Genomic DNA, 27,302 nt, shown 5'->3' on the forward strand with positions numbered 1-27,302 from the left:
TTAAAATGTAAATAATCACAAACACAAAGTATGTTAAATGTCAGTAATAATAAAAGGAGTATTAATTAAAGCAATATGGTGCCATTATTTACCTATTAAAATTGGTAAAGAGTTTTAAAAAGATAAAATTTGTATTGACAGGGTATGAATTAATAAGCATAAATAAACATTGGAAGTCAGAGAATTTATACATCTTTTCATAAGGCAATCTACTAATGTACACAATATTTCTTAAAATTCTGTATGCTCTTTAACTTAGTAATTCCATTTCTGGAAATTTACTCTAAGGAAATTATCATGTCCCTATGCAAAACTATAGCTATTAGTGTGGCCTTTAAAATGTTCTTTGAAATAGCAATGAATCATTCAATAAATCAAATACCTGCTCAACAATTGGGAATAGGCTAAATTACAGCATTTTCATATTTAAATATAATACTGTCATTTAAAATCATGTAGATGAATATATAATGACATAGGACAACATTTATGATAAACTACTGAGTAAAAGGGTCAGGTTATAAACACCAGATACTTCATGATCCCATTTTTTAAGTGGGAACATATTGAAAATTCATTATGAGACAAAAACTAGAGGCCCGGTGCACAAAATTCATGCACAAGGGTAGTGTTCCTCAGTCCAGCCTGCACCTTCTCAAATCTGGGACCCCTTAAGGCCAGGCCTCAACGGGTGGTTTGACATCCCTCTCACAACCCAGAACTGCTGGCTCCCAACTGCTCACCTGCTTCTGCCTGATTGCCCCTAAGTGCTTTTGCATGACAGCCTGATCACCCCCTATCCACTCCCCTGCCAGCCTGATTGACACCTAACTGCTCCACGGCTGGCTCAATTGCCCCTAATTGCCCTGCCCTGCAGGCCTGGTCACCCCTAACTGCCCTCCCCTGTAGGCCTACCCCCCACCAACTGCCTCCCCTGCAGGCCTGGTCCCCACCCCCAACTGCCCTCCCCTTTAGGCCATATTGTGGCAACCATCTTTGACCACATGGGGACAGCTATCTTATCTTGGAGTGATAATCAATTTGCATTACTCTTTTATTAGATAGGATAAGTCCCTCTGCAAATCATTTTGCAATATCATTCACATATAAGCTCAAGTAGCCATGGAGATTAACCCTTTCTTATAATAAAAAAAACAAAACACCTTAGTAGAAAAAAAAAAAATTAACTTACTCTTCCAATTTCTGCAGTCCAAGAAACAACAATGGTGTTTGGTACTGTTGTGGACAACCGGACAAGTGAGGTGATATTAATTGGTCGGCTGGGTCGCTTTGGTTCCACACCATTTTTAGTAGGTGGAAGATAACCCTACGGATGAAATATAATTTATTCCTATTTATTATCTCTACAATTTCAATTTCCATTTTTAAAAAAACCCTAATAAACTATGTACTAGAATATATGAATATTCCCATTAAAAAGGAGAAGCAAACGTTTACAAGTTTCCCTAAATAACCATGTAATCTCATTATAGTAAGTTTGAGAAAAATACTGGTGATAGATCTCAAAAACCTCTAAAATTAAAGAAGATGAATTCATAAAGAGCCCAGGTAAGTATATAAGGAATATTCGAAAGTTGATACTCTCTCCCTCTGTTTAAGCCAGGCATGGTATTCTTCTACTCTACCACAGGCTTCCAGATGCACATGAATACAGTTGAGGTTTTGTTGAAACAACTTCTTCCAAAATCCAGTACAGTACTAAAGATACCACACCTGACTCCAAGTCCTAGATTTTGTCTCCACAGCCAATGTCACAGCTGTTAATTATACATAGTTGGTACAAGTGTTTCACTCAGTGAATATATATCCAAAATAAAGATGTTTCCTTAATGAAAAACTATAATTAACAACAGCTGTGGTGACTTAATTGATAGCTGTGTTGGCAATGCATTTTAAAAAATAGCTTTTAAGACTTACAGGAAGGCTGCAAGGTTTTGTATTCACTTTCACACAAAGGTTGGGTGGGAAATGATCTTCTTGTGGACAACTGGTTTCTGATAAACAAAACCTAAACAATAAAGAAAAGTTTAATTTCCTTTATTAAAGGATGACCTCATTATTTTTAAGTAGCTAAACTAAAAGATTTAAAAAACGATCAAACTAGACACTTCAAAGAATGAATAAGCATATTTAAACAGGTTAAAGAGAAATAGTTCTGTAAATGTAGAGTTTCAGTGACCATGGCTAACAACCTGTTGTTGTCTGCATAATGCTTCCAATCCTAAGTATGTTCAAAGGTAATGGGGAAGAGGAGGTCGGGGGAGGTTTTGTAGTTGAATAAATTTAAGCAATTCTGAATCAAAAAATGAAATTAGGTTTCCTTAATATAGAACTTCTCAGAACTAGGGTAACATGCACTATAACTTTTTAAGAGGGAAATATAATACACACTATTTCCCAACTTCATTTGTCTGTGAAACTTTTTTTGTTTTGTTTTGTTTTTTTTGTTTTCAGTGGAATGTTTTAAGTTCATCCCAGAACTAATTCTATCCACTAATCAAGGCACTCCATTATTCCCGGAGAACTGAAGATGTTGAATAATAATACTACTTATCATATTATATATCCACATGTATTTAGAATACTATTTTAGAAACTCATGAAAATATTTATTTCTAAATTAAATGCATATAACCTTTTGGGAAAACTCAACGCAACTATATAATTTGTAAATTCTCACTCTACTCATTTTTATATAGATCAAGAAATAAATTATTAATTTACTATTTAACCCATCTGTTCTTAATTACTTCCTTATTCCCAATACACAGATGAGGCTCATTCCTCTCCACCTTTTTATCTCAGACCATTTTGGTTTTTGTTCACCCATGAGACACTGTAGAATGAACCTAAGTTCCTTATCTACAGTAGTTTGCCGCTTATGCCGAAAAAGCCTTTGATCTCATAGACAGGGGTCCTCAAACTTTTTAAAGTGGGGGCCAGATCACGGTCCCTCAGAGAGCTGGAGGGCTGGACTATATGAACTACTAATTCCTACTGTAACACCTCGGCTGCGCTCACTGCCCAAAAAACCTGGCGGGCCGGATCAGACTCCTCTGCGGGCCGCATGTGGCCTGCGGGCCGTAGTTTGAAGACCCCTGTCATAGAACTTGGTATTTCTACAGAGCTGGCCACTGTATTTAAACATATCATTAGCTGGAGCTTCTCAACCCACTGAGGGGTAACCAAAGTGGAAATGTGGTTAGATATGTAATAAATTTTTGCTATATTAAAATCTAAACTGGATAAAAATTAGGGCATTTCATAACAGAAGGTTTCCCCTTGCCCAAACATCTAAACCCAATATTTTTAATACATTTAAAAAATTAGGCAAATTAAAAAATTTCTTTACAGAATATTAACTTTTAAACTTTGCATATATACTGTAGTTAACACTGTACCTTAACTGGACCTGCACTGTGAAGTCACATTTGGTCCCAGAAATATCCCTAGAAAAGACAGAATAAGAACTACAATTATTTTTAAAATATGCAGATGAAAGCTGACTCAAAGACACTGTTACTACTCCAGAAAATTCTTCAAATTATCAGATACAACTGTTTTAAGGGTAACTAATACTATAATAGTATTTCTAAAACTATTATTTGCATGACATTAATACCTAATTCACTTACAGACTAAACTGGATTTAAAAGCCAAGCTGCAAGTTACACTTGAAGACAACTTACATTGAACTACTGATTTGCTGCACTTGTTGTGGTGTCAATGCAAATGCAAAACAGGTTTCTCGAAAGCGTTGACTGTTGTCTGATGCTAAAGAAAAAAAAAATTATACTTTTAGTTACCTTCAAATTCATCAATAAAGAATACAACAAAAATAATAAAATAAATAACAAATCACATGCCTTTAATCAACGGGAATGTACTCTAGAGTTTAGGTTAACATGGCAACTAAGCACTTTTTTAAATTATATATTTTTTTTATTTCAGAGAAAAAGGGAGAGGGAGAAAGAGATAAAAACATTAATGATGAGAGAGAATCATTGATTGACTGCCTTCTAGATGCCCCAGTCCGGGGATCAAGACTGCAACCCAGGCATATGCCCTGAATGGGAATTGATCTGTGACTTCCTGCTGTATAGATCAGTGATCAAACACTAAGCCATGCCAGCTGGGCACAACTAAGCACTTTTAAAAAATAAGAAATCTGCCAGCTGTAATACAACAAAAATAGGCACAAAAATGGCTAATTCCAGAAGAAATATCAGGATTCAGAAAATATATAATAAAAAAAAATCCTAATAGCCGTAGCCGGTTTGGCTCAGTGAATAGAGCATCAACCTGCAGACCAAAGGGTCTTGGGTATCATTCTGTTCAGGGGCACGTACCTTGGTTGCAGGCTCCTCTCCAGCCTGGGGCCCTGGTCGGGGCTCGTGCAGGAGGCAACCAATTAACACATCGATGTTTCTCTCTGCCTTTCCCTCTCTCTTCTACTCTCCCTAAAAATCAATGGAAAAATATCCTTAGGTGAGGATTAACAACAACAAAAAAACACTAATAAAAGATACACACACACACACACACACACACACACACAGCGGTAATATGCAAATTAGCTAGGGGTCACAACCAGCTCAGGAGGAGACTGCATCATGACTGCTAAGGGACTGCATGCGGCCCCCACCCCAGCAGACACACACCAGGGGTGGGGGGCATGCTCCGAGTGGCCGTGGCGCAGCTTGGCTCGGAGCACGACCCCAGTGGGTGGCTGGAGCAAAGCAGCCAGGTCCTGGGTGCCTGGGGGAAGCCAGAGCCGGCAACCAGGGGAAAGAAAGCCTATTCTTGCACGAATCTTCGTGCATCAGGCCTCTAGTCCAATATAAATGTCTAAAAAGCACACTTGTAAATAAAATATGCTAATATTAAGTTTACTTAAAATAAAACATAAACCCATTTAAAGATACAGTATATGGTTTCTGAGCTAAATAATAAACATACTCACCTTGAGATGTGCACAGGTAAGATAACATTTAGTCTTTAAGGTAAATTAATAATTTTATAATCTCCTAACTATATACCACTCAAGTTTTAGCCAATAAGTATCATATGTAATTTTTCCTATGCTTAGATGACTTAACTTCAGAGTCTGCCTGTGGTCACTATCTCAAAGATGCAAAGACTTACAAGGAGAAAGGAAGGGAATAAAGAAAAGAAGGGAGGAAGAAGAAGGAAGGTGGGGAGAGAGAAAAGAGCAACAGAGCAGCTAAGCAAGCACAAGTCAGTGTAGAGCAGGGATTCAATACAGTATGCTGTATGAGCAACAACAGTCTCTTAGCTTTTAATACATGCTACATATGGCCGGCATAACTCAGAGCTTGACCGTCAACCTATGAACCAGGAGGTCACAGTTTGATTCCTGATCAGAGCACATACCCAGGTTGTGGTCTCAGTCCCCAGTAAGGGGCAGCCAATTCATTAGTCTCTCTCATCATTGACATTTTTATCTCTCTCTCCTCCTTCTTCCCTGAAGTCAATAAAATATATATATATATATATATATATTTAAAAATAACTTTAAAAAAATCAAAAAAAGGGAAAGAAATGTCAGTTTAAACTGTACTTTTCCAGGGTAATTTTCTAGAACTAAAAGATCCCTATAAGTATTAATCAAGGAAACTCCTGACCTGTGGGCCACTCAAACCTGTGCAATAAAAGTAGCTTGCTTAAACTGTGTTTGATCCTAGTTGCAAGGAACACTTCCTTCAAAACTACCATCAATTGAACTGCAGTATGTGATGCTGAAAAATCTCATAATCATGTACGTATATGACTATGAGGGGAAAAAATGGAAAAGAGCTTTGATGCTCTCTCATCTCAATATAGGAGTATCTTATTTATTTACTTATTTGCTTACTAGAGGACCGGTGCACAAATTTTGTGCTCTTGGGGTGTGTGTGTGTGGGGGGGAACGTGTGGGAGGGGGTATGTGCGTGCCCCTCAGTAGAGGCGGGAGAGGCTCCTGCCACCGATTCTGTGCTTGCCAGCCATGAGCCCAGGCTCCTGGCTGAGTGGCGCTCCCCCTGTGGGAGCACACTGACCACCAGGGCCCAGCTCCTACATTAAGCGTCTGGTGGTCAGTGCACATCATAGCAACCAGCCATTTCACCATTTGGTCTATTTGCATATTAGGGTTTTATTAAATAAGATTTTTATTTATTTCAGAGAGGAAGGGAGAAGGCGAGAGAGAGAAAATCAACAATGATGAGAGTCACTGATCGGCTGCCTCCTATACGGCTCCTACTGGGGATCAAGTCTGCAACTCAAGCATAAGCCCTTGACCAGAATCAAACCCACCACCTTTCAGTCCGCAGGTTGACACTCTATGCATTGAGCCAAGCCAGCTAGGGCAGGATATCTTTTAAAGGCCAGGTTTGTGTTTCTGCTTTCTGTGATATAGGAGTTTTGCTTTATTTTCTTTCTTAAAACAATACTAAAGTAACTTACCAAATACAAATATTCATAGTACTCACTAGATATAATTTCAGATTCATTTTAGAATACATGAGTACAGTTAAGTTTTGGACATGGCACATGCACATGCAGATTTATTTTTTTTAAATATATTTTTATTGATTTCAGAGAGGAAGGGAGAGGAAGAGATAGAAGCATCAATGATGACAGGGAATCATTGATTGGCTGCCTCCTGCATGCCCCCTACTGGGGATCGAGCCCACAACCCAGGCATGTGCCCTTGACCAGAATCAAACCTGGGACCCTTCAGTCCGCAAGCTGAGGCTCTATGCACTGAGCTAGGGCTCACATGCAGATTTGGAGAAAGAAGATATGACTAAAATAATGAGGCTGTTTCTTGTGCCATATATAGACTGTTTTATTACTTCAAAATCCCTATTTACATTCTCTTTTACATACAAACTAGAGACCCAGTACATGAAATTCATGCACGAGAGCGGTTCTTAGGCCTAGCCAGCGATTGAAGCATGAGTCTAGCTTGGAAGGGCGGGTCCCAACTGACCTCTGGGCCCTGGGCAGCATCTGGGCCCCCACACGCCCCACTCTGCCCGAGTCACAGCGCCTGAGTCCCCACGCAGTGATGCAGTGAGTGAGGCCGGAAGCCACAGGTCAGGGTGCAACATGGGCCTCTGGGCCACTCAGTGGCACCACATGGAAGCCAGGCAGGCAGTGTGCTCTCTCCCTGCCAGCCTCGCAGACAACCAGCTCCTGCGCAAATCCATGGGGAGCTTGACCAACCCATGTGGTCCTAGCAGCTGTGAAGCGGGCTCCTCACGGGCGCTGGCCCTGAGTGTGGGGGTTTCCCTGGCACACGAGCCCTGGCGTCCCAGGTGAAGGTAGCAGGGGCAGTGAGAGCGAGCTTGGCGGACACCTCACATTCTCACTGCACCTCCATCCCCGTCACCCCGGCCCCCGGGTAGCTGGTGAGAGCTCAGAGCACGTTGCTGATGCCCGCTATGTTCTGCACGGGCCCCTGCTAGTCAGTGCATATCATAGTGAGCAGTCAAACTCCCAGTCAAAGCAACAATTTGCATATTAGGCTTTTATTATATAGGACTAGAGACCCAGTGTAGGAAATGTGTGCACTGGTAAGGTCCCTAGCTGGCCTGGGCCTCCCTTCCCCCAATGCCTGTTGCCACTGCTGGCCAGGGAGAGGGGTTGTGGGCAGTTGGCCGGCTGGTCCTGCCCGCTGGTCAAACTCCTGGTTGAATTCCCAGTCTAGGGGACAACTCCATATTAGGCTTTTATTATACAAGTAATGCTCACAGAGTTACTATTATTTATACTTAATAAAAATAAATGAAATATATATTTTTTTCATTTATTAATATATAAAGCACAAAGGAAAATACAAAATTGCAAACAAATAGAAAAGAATACCAACAAAAAAATGGAAACATCGAATTAAAAAATTATAAATTTGCCGGGACCGGTTTGGCTCAGTGGATAGAGCGTCGGCCTGCGGACTAAAGGGTCCCGGGTTCGATTCCGGTCAAGGGCATGTACCTTGATTGTGGGCACATCCCCAGTGGGGTGTGTGCAAGAGGCAGCTGGTTGATGTTTCTCTCTCATCGACGTTTCTAACTCTCTGTCCCTCTCAATTCCTCTCTGTGTAAAATCAATAAAATATATATATATTTTTAAAAATTATAAATTTTACAAACAATTATAAAGATTACAAAAAATATATACCATCCCTCTCAGGGCGCAACATATATTTCAAGGATGTATTCATATGTCCTACCCGTTCCCGATAATGTTTATGTTTGACATATTTATAGTTCCCGCTCGGTTAACAGGTTAAGGGCTTATGTGTTCATCAGAGGGACAATTTGACCACTATACCTCCATAAATATTAATTATTAATGTTTCATTTGTAAGGAAGAAAAGCATTGCCCACAATATCCAAGATTAATTGTAAGTCAAAATACATAAAATATGCAGGGAAAGTTAAGGGTTTTGAAATTTCTCTCTCTCTCTCTCTCTCTCTCTTTTTTTTTTTTTTTTACATATTTTTCTACAGAGATATGAACTATATTAAAATAGAGAAACAGGAGCTCTAGCCGGTTTGGCTCAGTGGATAGAGTGTCTGCCTGCGGACTAAAGGGTCCCAAGTTCAATTCTGGTCAAGGGCAATGCCTGGGTTGTGGGCTCAATCCCCAGTAGGGAGTGTGCAATAGGCAGCAATCAATGATTCTCTCTCATCATTGATGTTTCTATCTCTCTTTCCCTCTCCTTCATCTCTGAAATCAATAAAGATGTATTTTTTTAAAAGGAGAAAAAGAGGAATCATGTTGCAATTTACATATATTCAAAACATTGGACTGTAAAGCCTAGATACATAAAATAAACAAAGTTGTTGAGATTCTGATGATAGAAACACTGAGCTAAATTCAGTGGCTGTACTTTCAACTGCTCTAAAAATATTTGCTATTCCACCTCACCAGCAGAAAGAAAAGCTAAAAATAGTCATCTTTCTGTTATAGAATATTTCTTGCTGTCTTGGGGAAAGTGAAACTGAAGTACTTATTTACAACATCAGCATTAAAATCTTTAATGAGCTCTCCAGTTTATTCATACAAACAAACAAAAACCTGGATAACTATGTAATATTTTTAAACATGCTTGGAATAATAGTTTCATCAACTAGACTGCTAATAACCATTAATACAGAAGGTGGCAGAAAATTTGTTTCCTCTAATACAATGCATATACTGAATTATCAACAAATTTACATTGCTTTAAGTATGTACCTTATCTTTAAAAAAGGCAAACAATATTGATAACATGAGAAATCATAATATTAAAGGGAAAAAGGCAAGGTATAAACATAAAATATATACTATAAGTACATTTATACATATGCATTAAAAGATCAGAATGGGGAAGCAAAAACTGATTTCTTTGTAACTGCTTCTTCACATTGAGCACATATTGGTTTTGGTTTTTTTTTACATAGCTTGTAAAAAAAAAATACTGTATCGCACACATTAAATATACAGCTGGAATGTTCTACTGGTAGATTGTGAGAATTTTCAAGATGGTCAATATTTCACAATAAAACCTAGCTAACATTTTTGGGGTACAACAAAAATAATTGCATTTTTCCACTCATACAAAAAAACTGTACCACTACTAAGAAAAAGGAAACAATTGTCACATGCAATATTATTGAACTACAGCTCTATAAAGTCCTTTGATTTCATTTTATCACACTTTAATTACAGGTTACTAATAAACTCATTTTCAGTAAACTTGTCTATAATTTTTCATCATCTTTTATCTTCTGGAGTTTTGTTTTTTTTTTAAATGCACCAGCCAGGCACATCCTCTGGAGTTTAACACTATCTGTTTTTATACTCTGTCTAGGTTTACTGAATTAGTAGCTTGGTCACTTGATGGATTTAATCAAATGAGCTTATAAAGACTCCTTGGTAACTTTAAAGCTACAAGTACTGTATGATAAATACTTTATCTGGCCCATCTATTCTCTCACAGCTGGCAGGCTATCAGGCTATTTAACAGTGGGGTTAAGAAACAAGACTGGGCCCTAACTGATTTGGCTCAGTGGATAGAGTGTTGTTGGCCTTCAGACTGAAAGGTCCCAGGTTCAAATCTGGTCAAGGGCAAGTACCTTGGTTGTGGGTACATCGCCAGCAGGAGGTGTGCAGAAGGCAGCTGATTGATGTTTCTCTCTCATCAATGTTTCTAACTCTCTATCCTCCCTTCCTCTCTGTAAAAAATTAATAAAATATTAAAAATTATATTTTATTTATATTTTTAAAATATAAAAAATTTTATTTATATTTTTAAAAATATTTTATTTATTTTAAAAAATATAAAAAATTTTAAAAAGGAAAGAAACAGGACTGGGTCAAACCAAGCTAGCCAGCTACGAACCAAGCCTGATGATCAACATTTTAATGCAAAAATAGAAAAAGGAAGCATATTATAATTGGGAAGTTAGTTTTCTTTCTGTTAAAAAAATGTGTTGTCCTTTTTTGGGGGGGTTTGCTGGTAATACAACAATTCCAAGTTAGAAAAAAAAATCTAAAATTCTGCTACTTGATATATATTCTTCCAGGCATTTTCCTATACATACATATATCACAGGTATAATATACACATTACTTCCCACAAATTTTCACTAAATACTTTGTCACTTAAAAATTTGTAATAAAAAAAATCTTTCCATGCCAATAGTATCTCTTTGTCATTCTATTATATAGATGTGCTATAATTTAACCCATCTCCTATTGCTGGACACTTAGGTTATTTTCAATTTTTCCTTCCAGACCAATGCCTTCCTGAATCCTTTCCTCCTCCCTGGGTGTGTAGATATGTTTTTCTATAATCTTTTATTTCCTTAGGATATCCTCTTAGAAAAGGAATGGGTGGGTCAAAAGATAAACACATCTTTTAAGTTCTTGTACAAATTGCAAAATTGTTTCCAGAAATGTTGTTCACTTGCGTCAAGTGGTATATGAGAGTTCTAGATTTCCTTGCCAACACAGGGCAATAAATAAAAAACTCCTTATTGTCCCCCTAGCCAGTTTGGCTCAGTGGATATAGAATGTCAGCCTGTGGACTGAAGGGTCCCAGGTTCAATTCCAGTCAAGGACACATGCCTTGATTGCAGGCTCAACCCTGGCCTGGTTGGAGACTATCACTGGAGACTCTCACACTGTCACAGTGTTTCTCTCATTCTGTCTTTCCCCTCCCTTCCACTCTCTCTGGAAATCAATGGAAAAATATCCTCACGTGAGGATTTAAAACAAAACAAAAAGGACCACACATCTTACTGTCTTACATTTGTATTTCATTGACTAGTTTTCAAACACAATTGGTTTTGCGTTGTGAATCACTCTATTCTGTTGTATTAGTCATCTCTTAATTTTTTTCTTTTGATGCTTCAAACCTAGAAATTTTTAATGACTTTGATGAAATTAAATAACAGCAGTTCCTTTGGTACAGGGTAGGTGAAAATCTACCTAGAAAACATTCATGAGAAAAAGGGAGGAAAGAAATCAGAATCAGTAAATCAAGACACCCCTGGCGAAGAACTTTGTGATGAAGGAAAAGAAAATGGAGGTATAGCTGGAGATAAATTAAGAGAAACAATGTTTTTTTAAAATGTGAAAGTTTGCATAAAGTTACGTATTAATGGGAATCATCTAGCAAAGATGACAGAGGACAGGGAAGAATTACTAAGCAAGTGAATGGAATCTAAACATGAGTGATTGGGGCAGTAGCTGCTGCTCATACCTGCTGATGGCACCGGCTCCACTCATACCCACTGGGAGCAGGGCTGCTGGCAGACGGGGGACCAGAGGTCACAGCGGAAGGGGTTGGGCAGGAGTGTGGATAATGGCCCAAGACTTGCCCCTGTGCCCACCACAGCCTCTCAGCCCACAATTCCTTTCAAGGTCCATGAATTCATGCACTGGGCCCTAGCATAATAAATAATGTTAGGAAGTGATAAACACTATGGAAGAAATAGGGCAGAATAATGGGGACTTGAATGAAAGATGAATTTTAAATAGGGTAGTCTGGGTAAGGCTCCTAAAAAATATTGATATCTTGAGTTAAAGGAGGTGAAGGAGATAGCCATGTGAATATCTGTGACAAGAGTATTTCAGAAGGATCCAAGATGGCTGCTCGGGTATACACCTAGCCGCAGCAGCTCACAACAATTTCAATGGAATACAACTAAAATGTAGAGTGGACATTGCCCAGAGCTACAGGTAGTCGACTGACTGAAAACTCTACAATAGGAAGGAGGGAGAAAACCAGAAGGAAAATCAGAGGAGCTGAAAAAAAGCCTAAGGTACGGAGACATGCGGCGCGCTCGCACGCACGAGCGCGCGGAGAGGTCGCAGCTGGAGAGGAGGAGAGGGCTGGGTGCTGCCCGGCGTTCCCTAGCAGGAAGGAAATAGAACCCCCAGCCTGGGCTGAACCCCCGAACCGGCAGCGCTGAGCCCCAAGTTATGGGCCAGACCCTGGGGACCCAGGCTCCGGCAGGGAGAGACAATCCCGGGGGACAGCGAAATGCGGGGCCCCCGGAGTCACGCACACATGGCGCACAGAGAACTGAATGTTGACTCTGATGCTGGATTACCCTAGCCGGAAGAAACAAAGCCTCCGGCGGCAGCTCTGAGCCTCAGTCCGGACCGCCCCGAACTCCAGGTCTGGTCCAGTCCCTGGGGACCCAGGCTCGGGCAGGGGGAGACAGAGCTGTGAGGTGGAGTCCTGGGAGCGCGGCGAAAGGCCGAGCCCCCGGAGTCGCGCACACTGTGCGCAGAGGACAGTCTGTTGACTCTGATCCTGGACTCCCCTAGTGAGAGGGAGAAAGAAAGCTCCAGACTGGAGAAACGCTACGAGGAGCAGGAGCCCCTGCCGGACACCGGCCAGCCGGGCGCCAGCAAGGAGCCGGGCGATGGGGCCCCCAGGGGGGGGGGTGCCCCTGAGCCTTCGACTGCTGAGCGCGGGCAATGGAGCCAAGGACGGGGGCTGCTTCCTGGGCGGCGCTGACCCCGGCAACAGGCTGGAGCAGCGCGGGAGCCCGCGGAGAACAAAGGGGTGCCACAGGCCAACCTGCTGAGCTCCCAGGACAAGGAGGAAGAAACCAAAGAAGTTCTCAATGTGAAGAAATCAAGTGAGAGCAAATGATAGTAAAATTACTTAAGAAAGAATACAAAGAAGATCTTGAAAAATCAAAGACTAAGTCAGAACTCAACGCACCAGCCAACATTGCAACATAAATGCGTTTTTGTTTTTTTTTTAAAAAAAGGAAAAAAAAAAGAGAAAAAAGGGACAGAATGTTGGAACAGAGGCGACCAGGCCTAGAGTGGCCAGGCACAAGGCAGTGGCAGCTGGGCCCGGAGCAGCAGTGGCCAGGCCCCAGAGCAGCAGCAGCCAGAACAAGAGCATCAACGGCCAGCACTGGAGCAGCCAGACCTGGGGCAGTGGCAGCCAGGCCTGAGGCAGAGGCGGCCAAGCCCAGGGTGGCCAGTCCAGGAACACCCAGACACGGAGTGGCTGGGCCCGGAGAAACCGGGCCCAGAGCAGCCGGGTTGGGAGCAGCCAGGCCCAGAACAGCAGAAGCCAAGCACGGAGCATCCAGGCTGGGAGCGGCCAGGCTCGGAGCAGCCGGGTCGGGTGCGGCCAGGCCTGGAGCAGTGGCTGCCAGGCTGGGAGCGGCCAGGCCCGGAGCAGCTGGGTCTGGTATGGCCAGGCCTGGAGCAGCAGCTGCCAGGCTAGGAGCGGCCAGGCCCGGAGCAGCAGCTTCCAGGCTGGGAGCAGCCAGGCCCGGAGCAGCTGGGTCTGGTGTGGCCAGGCCCGGAGCAGCGGCTGCCAGGCTGGGAGCGGCCAGGCCCAGAGCAACAGCTGCCAGGCTGGGAGCGGCCAGGCCCGGAGCAGCCGGGTCTGGTGTGGCCAGGCCCGGAGCAGCGGCTGCCAGGCTGGGAGCGGCCAGGCCCAGAGCAACAGCTGCCAGGCTGGGAGCGGCCAGGCCCGGAGCAGCCGGGTCTGGTGCGGCCAGGCCCGGAGCAGCGACTGCCAGGCTGGGAGCGGCCAGGCCCGGAGCAGCCGGGTCTGGTGCGGCCAGGCCAGGAGCAGCGGCTGCCAGGCTGGGAGCGGCCAGGCCCGGAGCAGCCGGGTCTGGTGCGGCCAGGCCTGGAGCAGCGGCTGCCAGGCTGGGAGCGGCCAGGCCCGGAGCAGCCGGGTCTGGTGCGGCCAGGCCTGGAGCAGCGGCTGCCAGGCTGGGAGCGGCCAGGCCCGGAGCAGCCGGGTCTGGTGCGGCCAGGCCAGGAGCAGCGGCTGCCAGGCTGGGAGCGGCCAGGCCCGGAGCAGCAGCTGCCAGGCTGGGAGCGGCCAGGCCCGGAGCAGTGGCTGCCAGGCTGGGAGCGGCCAGGCCTGGAGCAGCAGCTGCCGGGCTGGGAGCGGCCAGGCCCGGAGCAGCCGGGTTGGGTGCGGCCAGGCCCGGAGCAGCGGCTGCCAGGCTAGGAGCAGCCAGGCCCGGAGCAGCAGCTGCCAGGCTGGGAGCAGCCAGGCCCGGAGCAGCCGGGTCTGGTGCGGCCAGGCCCGGAGCAGCGGCTGACAGGCTGGGAGCGGCCGGGACCGGAGTGAGCGGCCGGGACCGGAGTAACCGGGCCCAGAGCAGCCAGGTCGGGTGCGGCCAGGCCTGTAGCAGCAACAGCCAAGTCCAGAGCAACTAGGTCGGGAGCGGCAGTGACCAGACCCGGAGCAGCTGGTTGTGGAACGAACCAGAGCAACAGAGGCCAGGCCCGGAGCAGCCAGGCCCGAAACAGCTCGCTCCTCGCCTGTACCTGCCCACGGCTGCCTCTGACATGGCTGGAAACTTTTGCGGGAACTTGAGGGTCTGCTGAATCAAGTGATGAAGGCTTAGATCTGGATGTGTTGAGTTAGTATAGCGCTGGGGTGTTGATCTGTGAGTGCCTTGGGTGGGGCCTGGATGAGGCTGGTTGACCTATTTGAAAATGTCTTTTGTGTGAAGTGTATCATTGGGCATGTGGAGGTATTATTGATATGAGAAAATGCTAAGTAACAGATTTACTATCTGAAAAGGGATTTACTATCGGGGAAAGGGAGGGAGGAAGAGACTGAACATAAACTGTGCACCTATGGATGAGGACAATGGGGGATGGGGAGGGGGCAGAGGGTGGGGTGGGAACCTGGTGGAGGGGGGAAGAAATGAGGAACCTTTGTAATAATATGAACAATAAAGATTGATTTAAAAAAAAAAAAAAAAGAGTATTTCAGGAAAAACAAAACAAAACACCCATTCCAAGGCCCTAAGAACATACAGTATATTTGAGAAACAGCAAGAAAGCCAGTATGGTTACGGCCAAGTTAACAAAACGAATACTAGTAGATGGAGATCTTAGACAGGTAATGAAGAGAGGACTAGATCATAAGAATTATGGATTTTACTATGAGTTACAGTGAAGGTCAATGGACAGAGAAGTAACATGAGTAGCTTACGTTTAAAAGAAATCACTCTGGCTGCTACATTGGCTGATAATACTATAAAGGGGGACAAAGGTAGAAGCAGAAATCAACCTAATAATCCAGGTGAGAGATGATGGTGACTCAGATCAGAGTAGCAGTAGTGAAAGTTATTAGAAGTGGTCAGACTCTGGATATATTTTAAAGGTAGAGCCAACTAGATTTGCTAACTAATTAGGTTAGGCCTGGATGAGTCTAAAAATTTTAGCCTGAGAAACTAGAAAAATGAAGAGACCCTTAACAAAGAAGGGGAAGACTGTGGGTATAATTTGTTTTGGAAGAAAGAACAGATCTTTCCTGTGCACACATAATAAGTCTGAGATAGACATCTGAATGGTGACCTTTTTAATAGGCAGTTGGATGAGACTCTGGAACCAATAAGAAAGGTCTTGGCTAGAGATATAAATTTAGGATCATCTTAATTACTATTTAAAGCCTTGAGACTAGGTAAATTCCCCAAGGAATTAAGTATAGACAGAAAAGAGATCTGGGAGAAGAAAAGGAATAAGCAAAGAAGTGTTAAGAAGAAATGACCACTGGTATAGAAGGAAAATGGAGAGAGGAGTTTCCTGAAAGAATATATAGGAGAACCTGGTTAACTGTGTCAAATGCAGCTAATAGATAGAGTAAACTGGGAATTGAGAAGGGCTTTGACATCACAGATCTTTCAGTGGAGTGATGGAGCAAAAGCCCAACTGGAGTGGACTTATAGGAGAATGGAAGGTGAGGAGTTGGAGACAGAGATTACGGAAGATTTGTTCATGGAATTTTGCCCCAATATGGAACAAATTAATGAGGTAGAAGCTGACAGGATAATGCAAGGTCAGAAAGGATCTTGGGTCCTACCCGGTTTGGCTCAATGGATAGAGTATCCACCTGCAGACTGAGTGGGACTGGCGGGGGGTGGGGGGGCCGAGGGCGGTTGGCCGACTGAAGGGTCCCAGGTTCGATTCCGGTGGTCAAGGGCACATGCCTGGATTTCAGGCTCGATTCCCAGTGGATCAGAAGGAGGCAGTTGGTCAATGATTCTCTCTCAACATTGTTATTTCTAGCTCTCTTTCCTTTCCCTTTCAAAAAATACTATATATAAAAAAGAAAAAGAAAAAAAGGATCTTGGTAATGTTCATGGTTCTCAGCACCAAGCCCTTCATTCTTTGCTTACATAAACTAATGGGTTAGCTTTTATGTTTATGACAGTTTAAAGTGAAATTTTCTACCATTTGCATGTTTTGTTTGTGTTGTGTTTTGTTTTGTTTTTAAAGCCAAAACCAGGCCAATTATCTGCTCTTGTCCTTTTCTTTTTTTAAATATATTTTATTGATTTTAGAGAGAAAGGAAGAGGGAGAAAGAGATAGAAACATTAATGATGAGAAAGAATCATTGATTGGCTGCCTCTTGCAGGCTTGATCCCCAGAGTGGGGTGTGCAGGAGGTGGCCAATCAATGACTCTCTCTCATCATTAATGTTTCTATCTCTTGTCCTTTTCCCTTCCTCTCTGAAATCAATAAAAATATATTTAAAAACAAAAACACTTTACCCTCACTCTTAAGAGAAATGCTAGTTAAAACTATAAAGTTACAAATAATCATCCATTGAATCTGAAATTTTCAAAAAGATTAATAACACAGTATTGCTGAAGGCATAGGGGGAAAACTACTCTGCATAACCAGTAAGATTAGAAATTAACTCGAACTTATGGAGAAAAATTTGTCAACATCTATCAAAATTTTAAATGCATATTCTACTTCTAGGAATTTACCTTCTAAAATATTGGATATTTTGACTTGTGTATAGTGATATATGTCACAGAACATTCTCAGTAGCATTATTTTCAACAGGAAAACATCTATATGTCAATCAATAAGAGAAAACGTAACAAAGCATAGTCCAATCAATCACATACAAAGTCGGTGCTGAAATAAAGAATGTGGCAAACGTTTGTATATGCTCTCTGGAATGATGTAAAAGGAACTGAAAGTACCACCTGTGGTTGAGATAAAGGGAGGAAAGGAACTTCCCTTACATTATAAACATTTTTTGTAACTTTAGATTTTTCTATCAAATGAATGAATGTCTATTCAAAAATTTTAAGACAATAAAAAAAGACACTAAATACAATAATTCCATGTTAGTGGAGAAATACACAAACAGATAAGTGGGATAGAATAATATCCAGAAAAATATTCATTCAAAACAGTTTGGGAGAAATTAGAGCTTTACTCTCATATAAAAAAGATAATAAAATTCAGAATTGATTTTTAAGACCCCCATAAATGTCAGAAATAGAAATGTAGGAAGACTGTTAATTTACTCATTTTGGAGATAGGACATCAAAATTCAGGTAAAATCCAAAAGCAACTGTTAAATATATGAAAAGCAATCAATACACTATACCATATTAATATTGAATAGAATAAAAAACAAAAACCACAGGATCATCTCAATAAATGGAAAAAAAGCATTTAAATAAATTCTAAATTTCACTTTCATGACTTAAAATTTTTTGACAAAATGGGCACCTATGAAAAAATCCACAACTAACAACATACTCAATGGTAAAAGACTAGATGTTTTCCCTCTAAAGAGCAATATAAGAATGTCTACTCTTCAAATTCAACAGCATGAAAAGGATTACACACCATAACCAAGTAGGATTTGTGGAACACAAGGATGATTCAAAATATGAAAATTAATCAGTATTAATATACCACATTAACAGGAAGAAAGAAAAACCATATGATCATCCAAACTGATGCAGAAAAAAAAATCATTTGACAAAATTTAATATGCTTTCATTATTTAAAAACTCAATATCAAGAACTATAAGCAAACTATTTCAACATAATAAAGTATATATAAAAAACACTACAGCAACATCACACTCAATGGTAAAAGACTGAGAAACAAACTCAGAAACAAGACAACTTTCTATCACTCTTCCTTCCTCTCTCTAAAAATCAGTATATTTAAAAACAAAACAAAACAAAACAAAACAAAAACCCTGTTATTAAACAACACACACAATAAACCAAGTATAATGGAAACCTACAAAATGGCAGAAAATATTTGGAAATCACATACCGTATTTTCCGGCGTATAAAACCCCCCCCTAATTTTACAGTTAAAACATAGGTTTAGGCCTATGTTCGCTGTATAAGACTACCCCCCACTTCCGAGGCAACACCAGTTCTTTTTTTAATAGACCGCCTCTCTGACTCTGGCCAATCCGAGCAGGCTTTTTATGCATGCAAATTATACATGTTCTGTACCTGAAGCTCACTGTGTTCTAGTAAAAAGCCTGTTAGGGCGGTGGTATAGTGCCATCCTAGATTTCCAAGTGAGGTGCTTTCTATCGGTCCTCTTTTCTCTGTTCCCTCTGCTGAGACCTGAATTCAGACCACTGAAAAAGACCGGTTGACTTTTTTTACGTTTCAAAAGTCGTCTTATACGCCGGAAAATACGGTATCTAATCAGGGGTTAATATTCAAAATCAATAAACTCCTATAATTAAATAAATAACTCCTGTAATTCAAGAATAACAAAACAAATAACCCAATTAAAAAATTGGCGAAGGACTTGAAGAGACATTTCTACAGGGAAAATATACAAATAGCCAAATAGTACATGAATTAACAGATGCTCATCATGAATCATGAAAAGAATGTAAATCAAAATGAGATTTCCCTTACATTATAAACGTTTGTAATCACTTTCAGCCCATCATAATGGCAAACAAACAAACAAAACAAAAAAACAACAACAGAAAATAAGTGTTGGTGAGGATGCATAATGCATTGTTAATAGAAAAGTAAATGGTACAGCTCTGGAAAACAGCATGGTGGTCCCCTCAAAAAATTAAATATAGAACTAGCATTATGACCCAGTACTCCCACTTTTGGATAAGCAGGATCTCAAAACAACCATGAAACTAAACAACCCTAAATGTTAATCTACAGATGAATGGTTAAGTGGTTGGTATATACATTCAATGGAATGTATTGGTTGTTCCGCCAGTCAGTCTATTTGCATATTAGCCTTTTATTATATAGGATATAAAAACTAGAGGCCTGGTGCACGAAATTTGTGCAAGAGTAGGCCTTCCTTCCCCTGGCTGCCGGCATCAGCTTCCGTCTGGCACCCAGGACCCAGGCTGCTTCCCTCCAGCCGCCCACAGGCACCAAGGACCCGGGCTGACTTCCCTCCAGCTGCCCACAGGCACCAAGGACCCGGGCTGACTTCCCTCCAGCTGCCCACAGGCACCAAGGACCCGGGCTGGCTTCCCTCCAGCTGCCCACAGGCACCCAGGACCCAGGCTGCTTCCCTCCAGCCGCCCACAGGCACCAAGGACCCGGGCTGGCTTCCCTCCAGCTGCCCACAGGCACCAAGGACCCGGGCTGGCTTCCCTCCAGCCACTCGCAGGCACCCGGGACTCAGGCTGGCTTCCCTCCAGTAGCCCACAGGCACTTAAGACCAGAGTCGGACACCCCCTGGCTCCTACTTTGTCCAGAAGGACATCCGGTCTCATAAGTATATTACTCTTTTATTATTATAGGTACATAGGAAGGGAGGGAGGAAGAGAGAGGAGGAGGAATGGAAGAAAATTCTAGGAACTACCAAGAACAGGTAGAAATCATATATTAAAGCTGATTCTTAAAAACAATTCAACCATTTTATTTTTACCTACCTTAAAATAATTTAATTATAACACTGCATTCAACATCCAGCTTCCTTTGTACTGCAATATCCCATTCTTGGAATATCTAAAGCTTATTTACATTTTGTTTTAAGAAACTTAGCAGCAGTAGTATGAACAAATTAGAATGACTAATCTCAATACAAAATTACAGGAGTCATCTGCAAGCACTATCAGCACTGAAATAGTATAGCTACTGAAGAAAGGGAATGCCCCAGATATCTACCAACAAAATTTCTTAAAGAAATGGATTGCCAAATTGGGTTTTCTCTTTGTTGTACCATGACTACCACAACCACATCCTTAAACCAGCTAGTCTGCAACTTGTATGGTAATTCAAATTTTGACAGGGAGACTAAACTAAAATGGTATAGGACCCACTGGCAAAGTCAGAAATGCACATCTCAAGTATTATATACACTACACATTTTATCTTTAAATTCCAGCCCAATAAAAAATAGATGTTGGATTTCTTTGTTAAACTGTACTTACTTGCTTCTGGACCTAAATGGCTGGCTCACTAATCTCACATTTAAAAGTACAATTACACAGAGGGGTTCTTTACTGATTCTGATTGCTAAGATTGCTTTCCAACCAAAGAGACTATTGTTAAGTAGTTCCTGAAATAACACTCAAAAATACATTTCCCCCTCTCCCATTTATTAAAAACACACTAGGTTCCTTTAGGCTCTGAGTGACTATATACAAATAGTAATAAAATTATTAAATTTATCAGATAAAAAGAATATTTACAAAGGAATGTAGATTTAGAAGGTGTAGCTTGGATTTTGTTTTGAAAATCAGAAATCTGTAGCCAAAGTTTTTAGGGAAGAAACCCACCTACAAAAGAAATATGGCTTTTGACTTCCCAAAATTCTAGTGCAGATCACAGCTTGTGTTGAATTGTTAGAAGGCAAATTTTCTAAAAGTAGAGAAGCGTGCATAAAATCTTTGAATGCCTTTTCAATAATTATTAGAGCCTACATCCTTGAATTTGCATCACCTGATCTCCAAGCCCTGACTATTAGACATATGAAGGCAAATTCAATTATCAAAAATAAAAGGAAACTATGAAATATAATCCAATGCCAAAGGAGCCCTTAGCAGAAAACATTGGTAACCAATATTATTAAGATGTAGCAAACACCTTATCTACACTGCACAAAACAAGATGGATCATTTTAACTATTTAGAAGTACTGAATCATCTGTGCCTGTTTTTCCTAAGGCAGTGGTCAGAAAACTCATTAGTCAACAGAGTGGCAAACCTTGGCAAATCTATTATTATAGATTAAGTTATGGCTACATAACACCATGACTGGTCCAGTCTGCACTTCCACTCACTGAAAAAAAAATTTAGATACTTGTGTAAATAACATCTATTCATACTGGTACTTGTATGAAAATAAAAACAGCAAGACACATTCATTTAGACTAAAAGGAAATCTGAGAGCTAGGAATCCAATCAAATAAAAGCCACCAGCATTTTTTCCTTGAAATCTCAGATGAAGTTTACTACAGCATGTTTTTGGCAACAAAACGCTGAAAATATGTGTCTTTTAATAAAAGACTTTAAATCATGGAATAGTATACAATCTTTAATAACATATGAGCTATAATATATATATATACATGCTCACATATATATACACATACATGCCATATATAAATGTGTGTGTATATATCTGGCCTTCAATTAAAAATGTAAATAAATAAATGAGGCAAAGAGAGATGCCTATAAAATATATTAGGGGGGGAGAGAGATATCACAGAATACTACCTATAATATGATTCTTCCTTGAAAAACAATAAACAAATTATTTTTATATGCATACACATTAAACTGCTAATAAGGAAAGGACTTGGCATTTTCATTTTTTATAATGAACATGTGTAAGCTTCATAAGCATATAGTAGATTCTCAACAATTGTTAAGTTTTCTTATTATGGCTATTTAAAAAATAAAATGTGATATAAAATTCATGTTGTATGAAAATAACTCTTACAATCTTCATTTATTCAGGTAAATTCTGCAAAATATAAAAACAAACATTTCCCAGTTCAAAGAATTCCAGTAAATGTTCTCAAAATTCAACACTCAACAATCACCCAAACTGAAATGTTTAACTATTTCTAACAGGGGTTGGCAAACTTTTTCTGGGAGGGCCAGACAGAAAATATTTTAGGTTTTGCAGACATACCTGGTCTCTGTTGCATATTCTTTTTTCTTTTCTTTTTTTTTTTTAAGAACTCTTCAGGAACATTTAAAACCCAACCCCCGCCCCCCACACACACACACACAAAAAAAAAAATTCTTAGCTCAGATCCACAAAAAACAGCTGGCAGGCCATAGTTTACCAACAACCATTGATTTATAACAACAAACAAGCACCTGGAAATTTGATTTTAAATATACCAAAGGCATTAGAGATCACAATAACGTTTGTTTTACTCTTCATTAAATGAAGTAAGGTTGCATACAGCAATTAAAATTATAAACTGATTACCCAGCTGGTATAAGTGGTGAAGTGTCTACCTATAAACCAGGAAGTCATGGTTTGATCCCCAATCAGGGCACATGCCCAGGTTTCAGTCTTGATCCCCCAATAGGAGCATGAAGGAGACAGCCAATCAATGGTTCTCTCTCATCATTGATGTTTCTCTCTCTCTCCCCGCTCCCTTCGTCTCAGAAATCAATAAAAATATATAAAAAATAAAATTGCAAGTTGATTAATTAAATTCTATTTAGTATTCTAGGAAAAACACAGTAAGTGAAATTTCAAGTATTTGTACTATTGCCATGATTATGTATGTGTGCACCTGCAAAGCACATATGTCTACTTTAAAAAGACAACTGAAACTGAAATACTACACATCAAAGCTCAACTCTCCTTTTAAAATAATTAAAACCATGAGCTCATTTAAATAATTAAAACTAGCTAGTCATTTGTTTTCTATTTCTTAATTTCTTGAAAATTAAAAACTGAATTGAGGTCAATAATTATTGGGTTTTTAATTTTTTAATTTGTAAGGGTTATAATAAAATATTAATCAATAATTTAAAATATACTTCACGTTTATATTCTTGAAGACATTTTAATATTTACTGTGTCAGCAACCATCACTAGAAACTTGACTACACTTTTATTGTCTAAAAAATAGCTTTTATACATTTGATTCTGTCTAAAATTGGGAGATCATTATTATAATCTAGATGGTATTACCAAGTATAAATTTCATTATGAATAATCAACTGGGTCAAATTAAAACTCTAAAATGAAAATGTATTCCCCAAAAGTAACCAAATAACCATTATAAAATAATCATCTTACCTAGACTGGTGGGTTTTATCAGTTCATCCAATAAGTCATAAAATGGCAATTTTTGAAGTTTTATATCCGGATGGACTGGGTGAAGAGCTGATGTAAGGTGTGGGAGTTCCAGTTCGTGTTTAGGTCCCAGAAGAGAAACAGGGAGTAATGGTGATGATGCAGGGTGACCATCATAAGTGAGCTGTGGAATGGTAGATGGAGACAAAGCTGCTGGCATAGGACCTGAATGTACGCTGGGGATGGACAAGTCCGCAGGCGTCATGATTTTCTGGGGGAACCTCCGCCTATAGAGTTCTTTAATTTTCATTTGTACAGCAGGACTGCAGCCAGCCTTTAGCAAGTGCAGAGCTTTTGTGAGAAGTTCGTGTTTGCGTCCGTGCTTGTTTCTCCCAGCGTAGCCCAATAGTACTTGAAGTTCAGAAACTCTAAGGCTCATAACCATTTGCTTAGAGACAAAACAAAATGTAAAGCATTAGTATTTTAAGAATATAATTTACAATATTAAACAATACTTAATTATAACACTTTCTCCTTATCATTTGCCTAGAGGACAATTTATTTACAGTGCGCCAAACTTAGTTTATTTATAACCAAAGAAAATTAATATTCATAAATTCACTGACTTCTACCCAGGGTTATGAAACATTTTAAGATTAACCACATCTCACCTCATCCCACTGTCTTGATAAAACTGTAAGTTCTTTATTAAGCACTTACTCCAGAATTCTGACTGATATGTGGATGGCAAAATATAATAATGAGCTTTCAAGAACATTTGTTTTCTTAAGGAAAAATTATATAAGTATACATGAAACATATAAGCAGCCCACTTTTCAAATACCAAATGTATACAGGATATAAGTAACATATTATAAAGTACTACATTCTATACTAATTCTGGAATTTGAAGGACATAGCTATGTCTTTTTTAACTCATTATATATTAAATACATTTGATATTTTCATATTGGTTTTCACTAAATATTTCCAAATACACAAGGTGTTATCCTTCTTTTTTTCTTTTTTGTTTTTTAAATATATTTTGATTTTTTTACAGAGAGGAGGAGGAGAGAGCGATAGAGAGCCAGAAACGTCGATGAGAGAGAAACATCGATCAGCTGCCTCTTGCACACCCCCTACCGGGGATGTGCCCGCAACCAATGTACATGCCCTTGACCGGAATCGAACCTGGGACCCTTCAGTCCGCAGACCGACGCTCTACCACTGAGCCAAACCGGTTTCGGCGGTGTTATCCTTCTTGCTTCATATATAAAGAAACTAGTTAAGAGTGTTAACTTACCTAAGGCTACTGAGCCACTAAGTAGCAGTCAGGATTCAAACCCAGTTATGTAAGATTCTAAAGCCCCTTCTCTTTCCCCTACTAAACCATTAGGAAAAGAATGGAGCGGGAAACATCATTGAAGCTTTACACTGGCAAGGCCAGGCTAAAAAGTCCAGAGTTCAATGCACTTCCCTAACGTAAAGAAATCTATTTAACTTTGTTTAAGCCTGTGTTCCCAAACTGCATTGGTCATTGTTTCTCCATTTCTTCCCAACTACTAAGAAAGAGACTGTCCACACCATCTACACCAAGCATGTCAAACTCCTGGCCCACAACGAATATTTTTACGGCCCAGCCAATGTAATAGGGTGAGCGGTATTTACAACTAGATCCCATGCACGAATTCATGCACTGGTGGAGTCCCTAGGCCTGGCCTGCGCCCTTTCGCAATCCCGAACCCCCTGGGGGAGGTCAGACTGCCCGTTTAGGCCCAATCCCCTCAGGGGCCAGCCCATCACGCCCAAACCCAATGGGGGCCAACCGGGGCCCAGGAGGGACCAAGGGATGGCTCCAGGGCTTGTCTAGCCCATCTCCATTCATGCACCAGGTCGATTTTGGCCAGATCCCTGCAGGTCAAGGTGAGGGACCCCACTGGTGCATGACAAGTCTGAGCACCAGGCCTCTAGTATGCATATAAGATCTTTGGTTAATCTCTTCCCGCCCTCCCTCCATCCCCTTCCCTCTGAGATTCATCAGTCTGTTCCATGTTTCCATGCCTGTGCATTGAGCATCTGCTCCCTGGTGGTCAGTGCCTGCCATAGCAAGTGGTTGACTGAATGAATAAGCCTAAGCAACCATTATGACCGGTCGACCGAATGACCAGTCGTTACAATGCACACTGACCACTGGGGGCAGAAGCTCAACGCAAGAGCTGCCCCCTGGTGGTGAGTGCATTCCCACAGCCTACCTCCCACAGCTAGCCAACACCTTTCAGTCCCTCCCCCAGGCCAGCATTCTCTGATGGCTCTAATCAGAACTGGCTGAGAAGCCCCAATCGGCCCCAATTGCTGGCAGGCCAACAGACCCTACCCATCACAAATTCAGGCGTCGGGCCTCTAGTAGATTATGAAAGAAAGTAAGTCTCCTGTCAGATCCAGAATTACTGATATTCACCTTGGGTCAGTTTTGAAAGTAATCACTGTGAACAAGATTTCCCCCTTAGTAGGAAAGACAGTAGACCAGAAGCAATGCCATGCATCAGGAAGAAAACATTACTTTTACCATTGCTCTTGTTCTTTTTTTTAAACTATACTTTTCAAAATAAACCTACAGTGATTTAGTGCTAAAATAAAGATAAGAAAAATGACCAGTAAAAGTAGTGAAGAGAGAGTCATTAGTTCTTCTAGGCCTAATGGGCAAAAGCTGGACTTTGAGGAAACAAAGCAAGTTTCTATGAAAATTGAAGCTTTTGTGTGTGTGTGTGTGTGTGTGTGTGTGTGTGTTTTTGCAGCCCACATAAACGTAAACTTGGTTAACTAGTATTAGGCCCGTGTTAGCTTTTGAGTTTGACATGCTTGATCTGCACCAACTGTCTCATTTTAAAGTGAAGGAAAATGAACTCTATTGAAAAATTACTTATCCAAAATCATACATCTATTAAAAGCAAATCCTGACTTTATCACCACTAACAGAAAGGTGTTCAGATGGAAGACATACGAAAGCTTACCATTTGCTAGTTCCTCAACTGTTTTATCCCCTCACAACATACTAAACTGCCTTCCTTAATTCCCCACCACTCCCTGAGATGACAGCCTCCCCTAGTCAATCCTCTAGAATAGGGGTGTCGAACTCAATCAGAGAAGGGGCCAAAATCTAAAATCCAGCCTAAATCGCGGGCCGAATGGTTTACTGAACAGTCATAAACTGACAATGTCATAAACTGACAGCGGAGTGCAGTGATGACAGCGCGGTGCGGGTCACATTGCAAGGCCTGGCGGGCTGGATTTGGCCCGCGGGCCTTGTGTTTGACACATGTGCTCTAGAAGCTCTTTGCAGATTGCAAAAAAAACAAAAACAAAAACAAAAAACCCCACAAAAGTGAGAAAAAGAGTGTATAAAGAGCTTTATATGCAATATAACTGGTTAATGCAAGAAACATGAGCTCTTCTACTTCTCTGTTCTAGAAAATGCTTTGTTTCCTCAAAGTCCAGCTTTTGCCCATTAGGCCTAGAAGAACTAATGACTCTCTCTTCACTACTTTTACTGGTCATTTTTCTTATCTTTATTTTAGCACTAAATCACTATATTATAATTTTCTATTTATATAAGTGCTTACATGTCCAGAATGAGATCCACTGAGACACAAGGCTATGCATGTTACCCTCAAAATCTAACACTGGGGCCTGACAACAGTAGAAACTCTTTAAATACCTAGAGAAAGGGGTTCGGAGAAGAA

The 27,302-nt window shown here is 40.9% G+C and overlaps 1 protein-coding gene across 5 annotated transcripts in view; it reads right to left on the reverse strand.

The window, feature by feature from the left end:
- The window catches only part of PIAS1 (protein inhibitor of activated STAT 1), a 103,323-nt gene that overhangs the window by 48,182 nt on the left and 27,839 nt on the right, over positions 1-27,302 (reverse strand). For 3 of the 5 annotated variants that reach the window (XM_084886959.1, XM_084886958.1, XM_084886960.1), the window contains 5 exons: positions 23,566-24,010; positions 3,711-3,795; positions 3,423-3,470; positions 1,939-2,029; positions 1,193-1,327 (listed from right to left, as the gene is read on the reverse strand). In XM_084886959.1, coding sequence (XP_084743085.1) covers positions 1,193-1,327; positions 1,939-2,029; positions 3,423-3,470; positions 3,711-3,795; positions 23,566-24,007 — 801 coding nt within the window. In that variant the 5' untranslated portion in view covers positions 24,008-24,010. Of the gene's footprint in view, positions 1-1,192; positions 1,328-1,938; positions 2,030-3,422; positions 3,471-3,710; positions 3,796-4,370; positions 4,482-23,565; positions 24,011-27,302 lie in introns of all 5 variants that reach the window. The other 2 variants (XM_084886957.1, XM_084886956.1) reach the window with 1 other exon arrangement.

Source organism: Pipistrellus hanaki (genome assembly GCF_964339955.1).
Source record: "Pipistrellus hanaki genome assembly, chromosome: 1".
In the NCBI taxonomy this organism is placed as follows: Eukaryota; Metazoa; Chordata; class Mammalia; order Chiroptera; family Vespertilionidae; genus Pipistrellus; species Pipistrellus hanaki.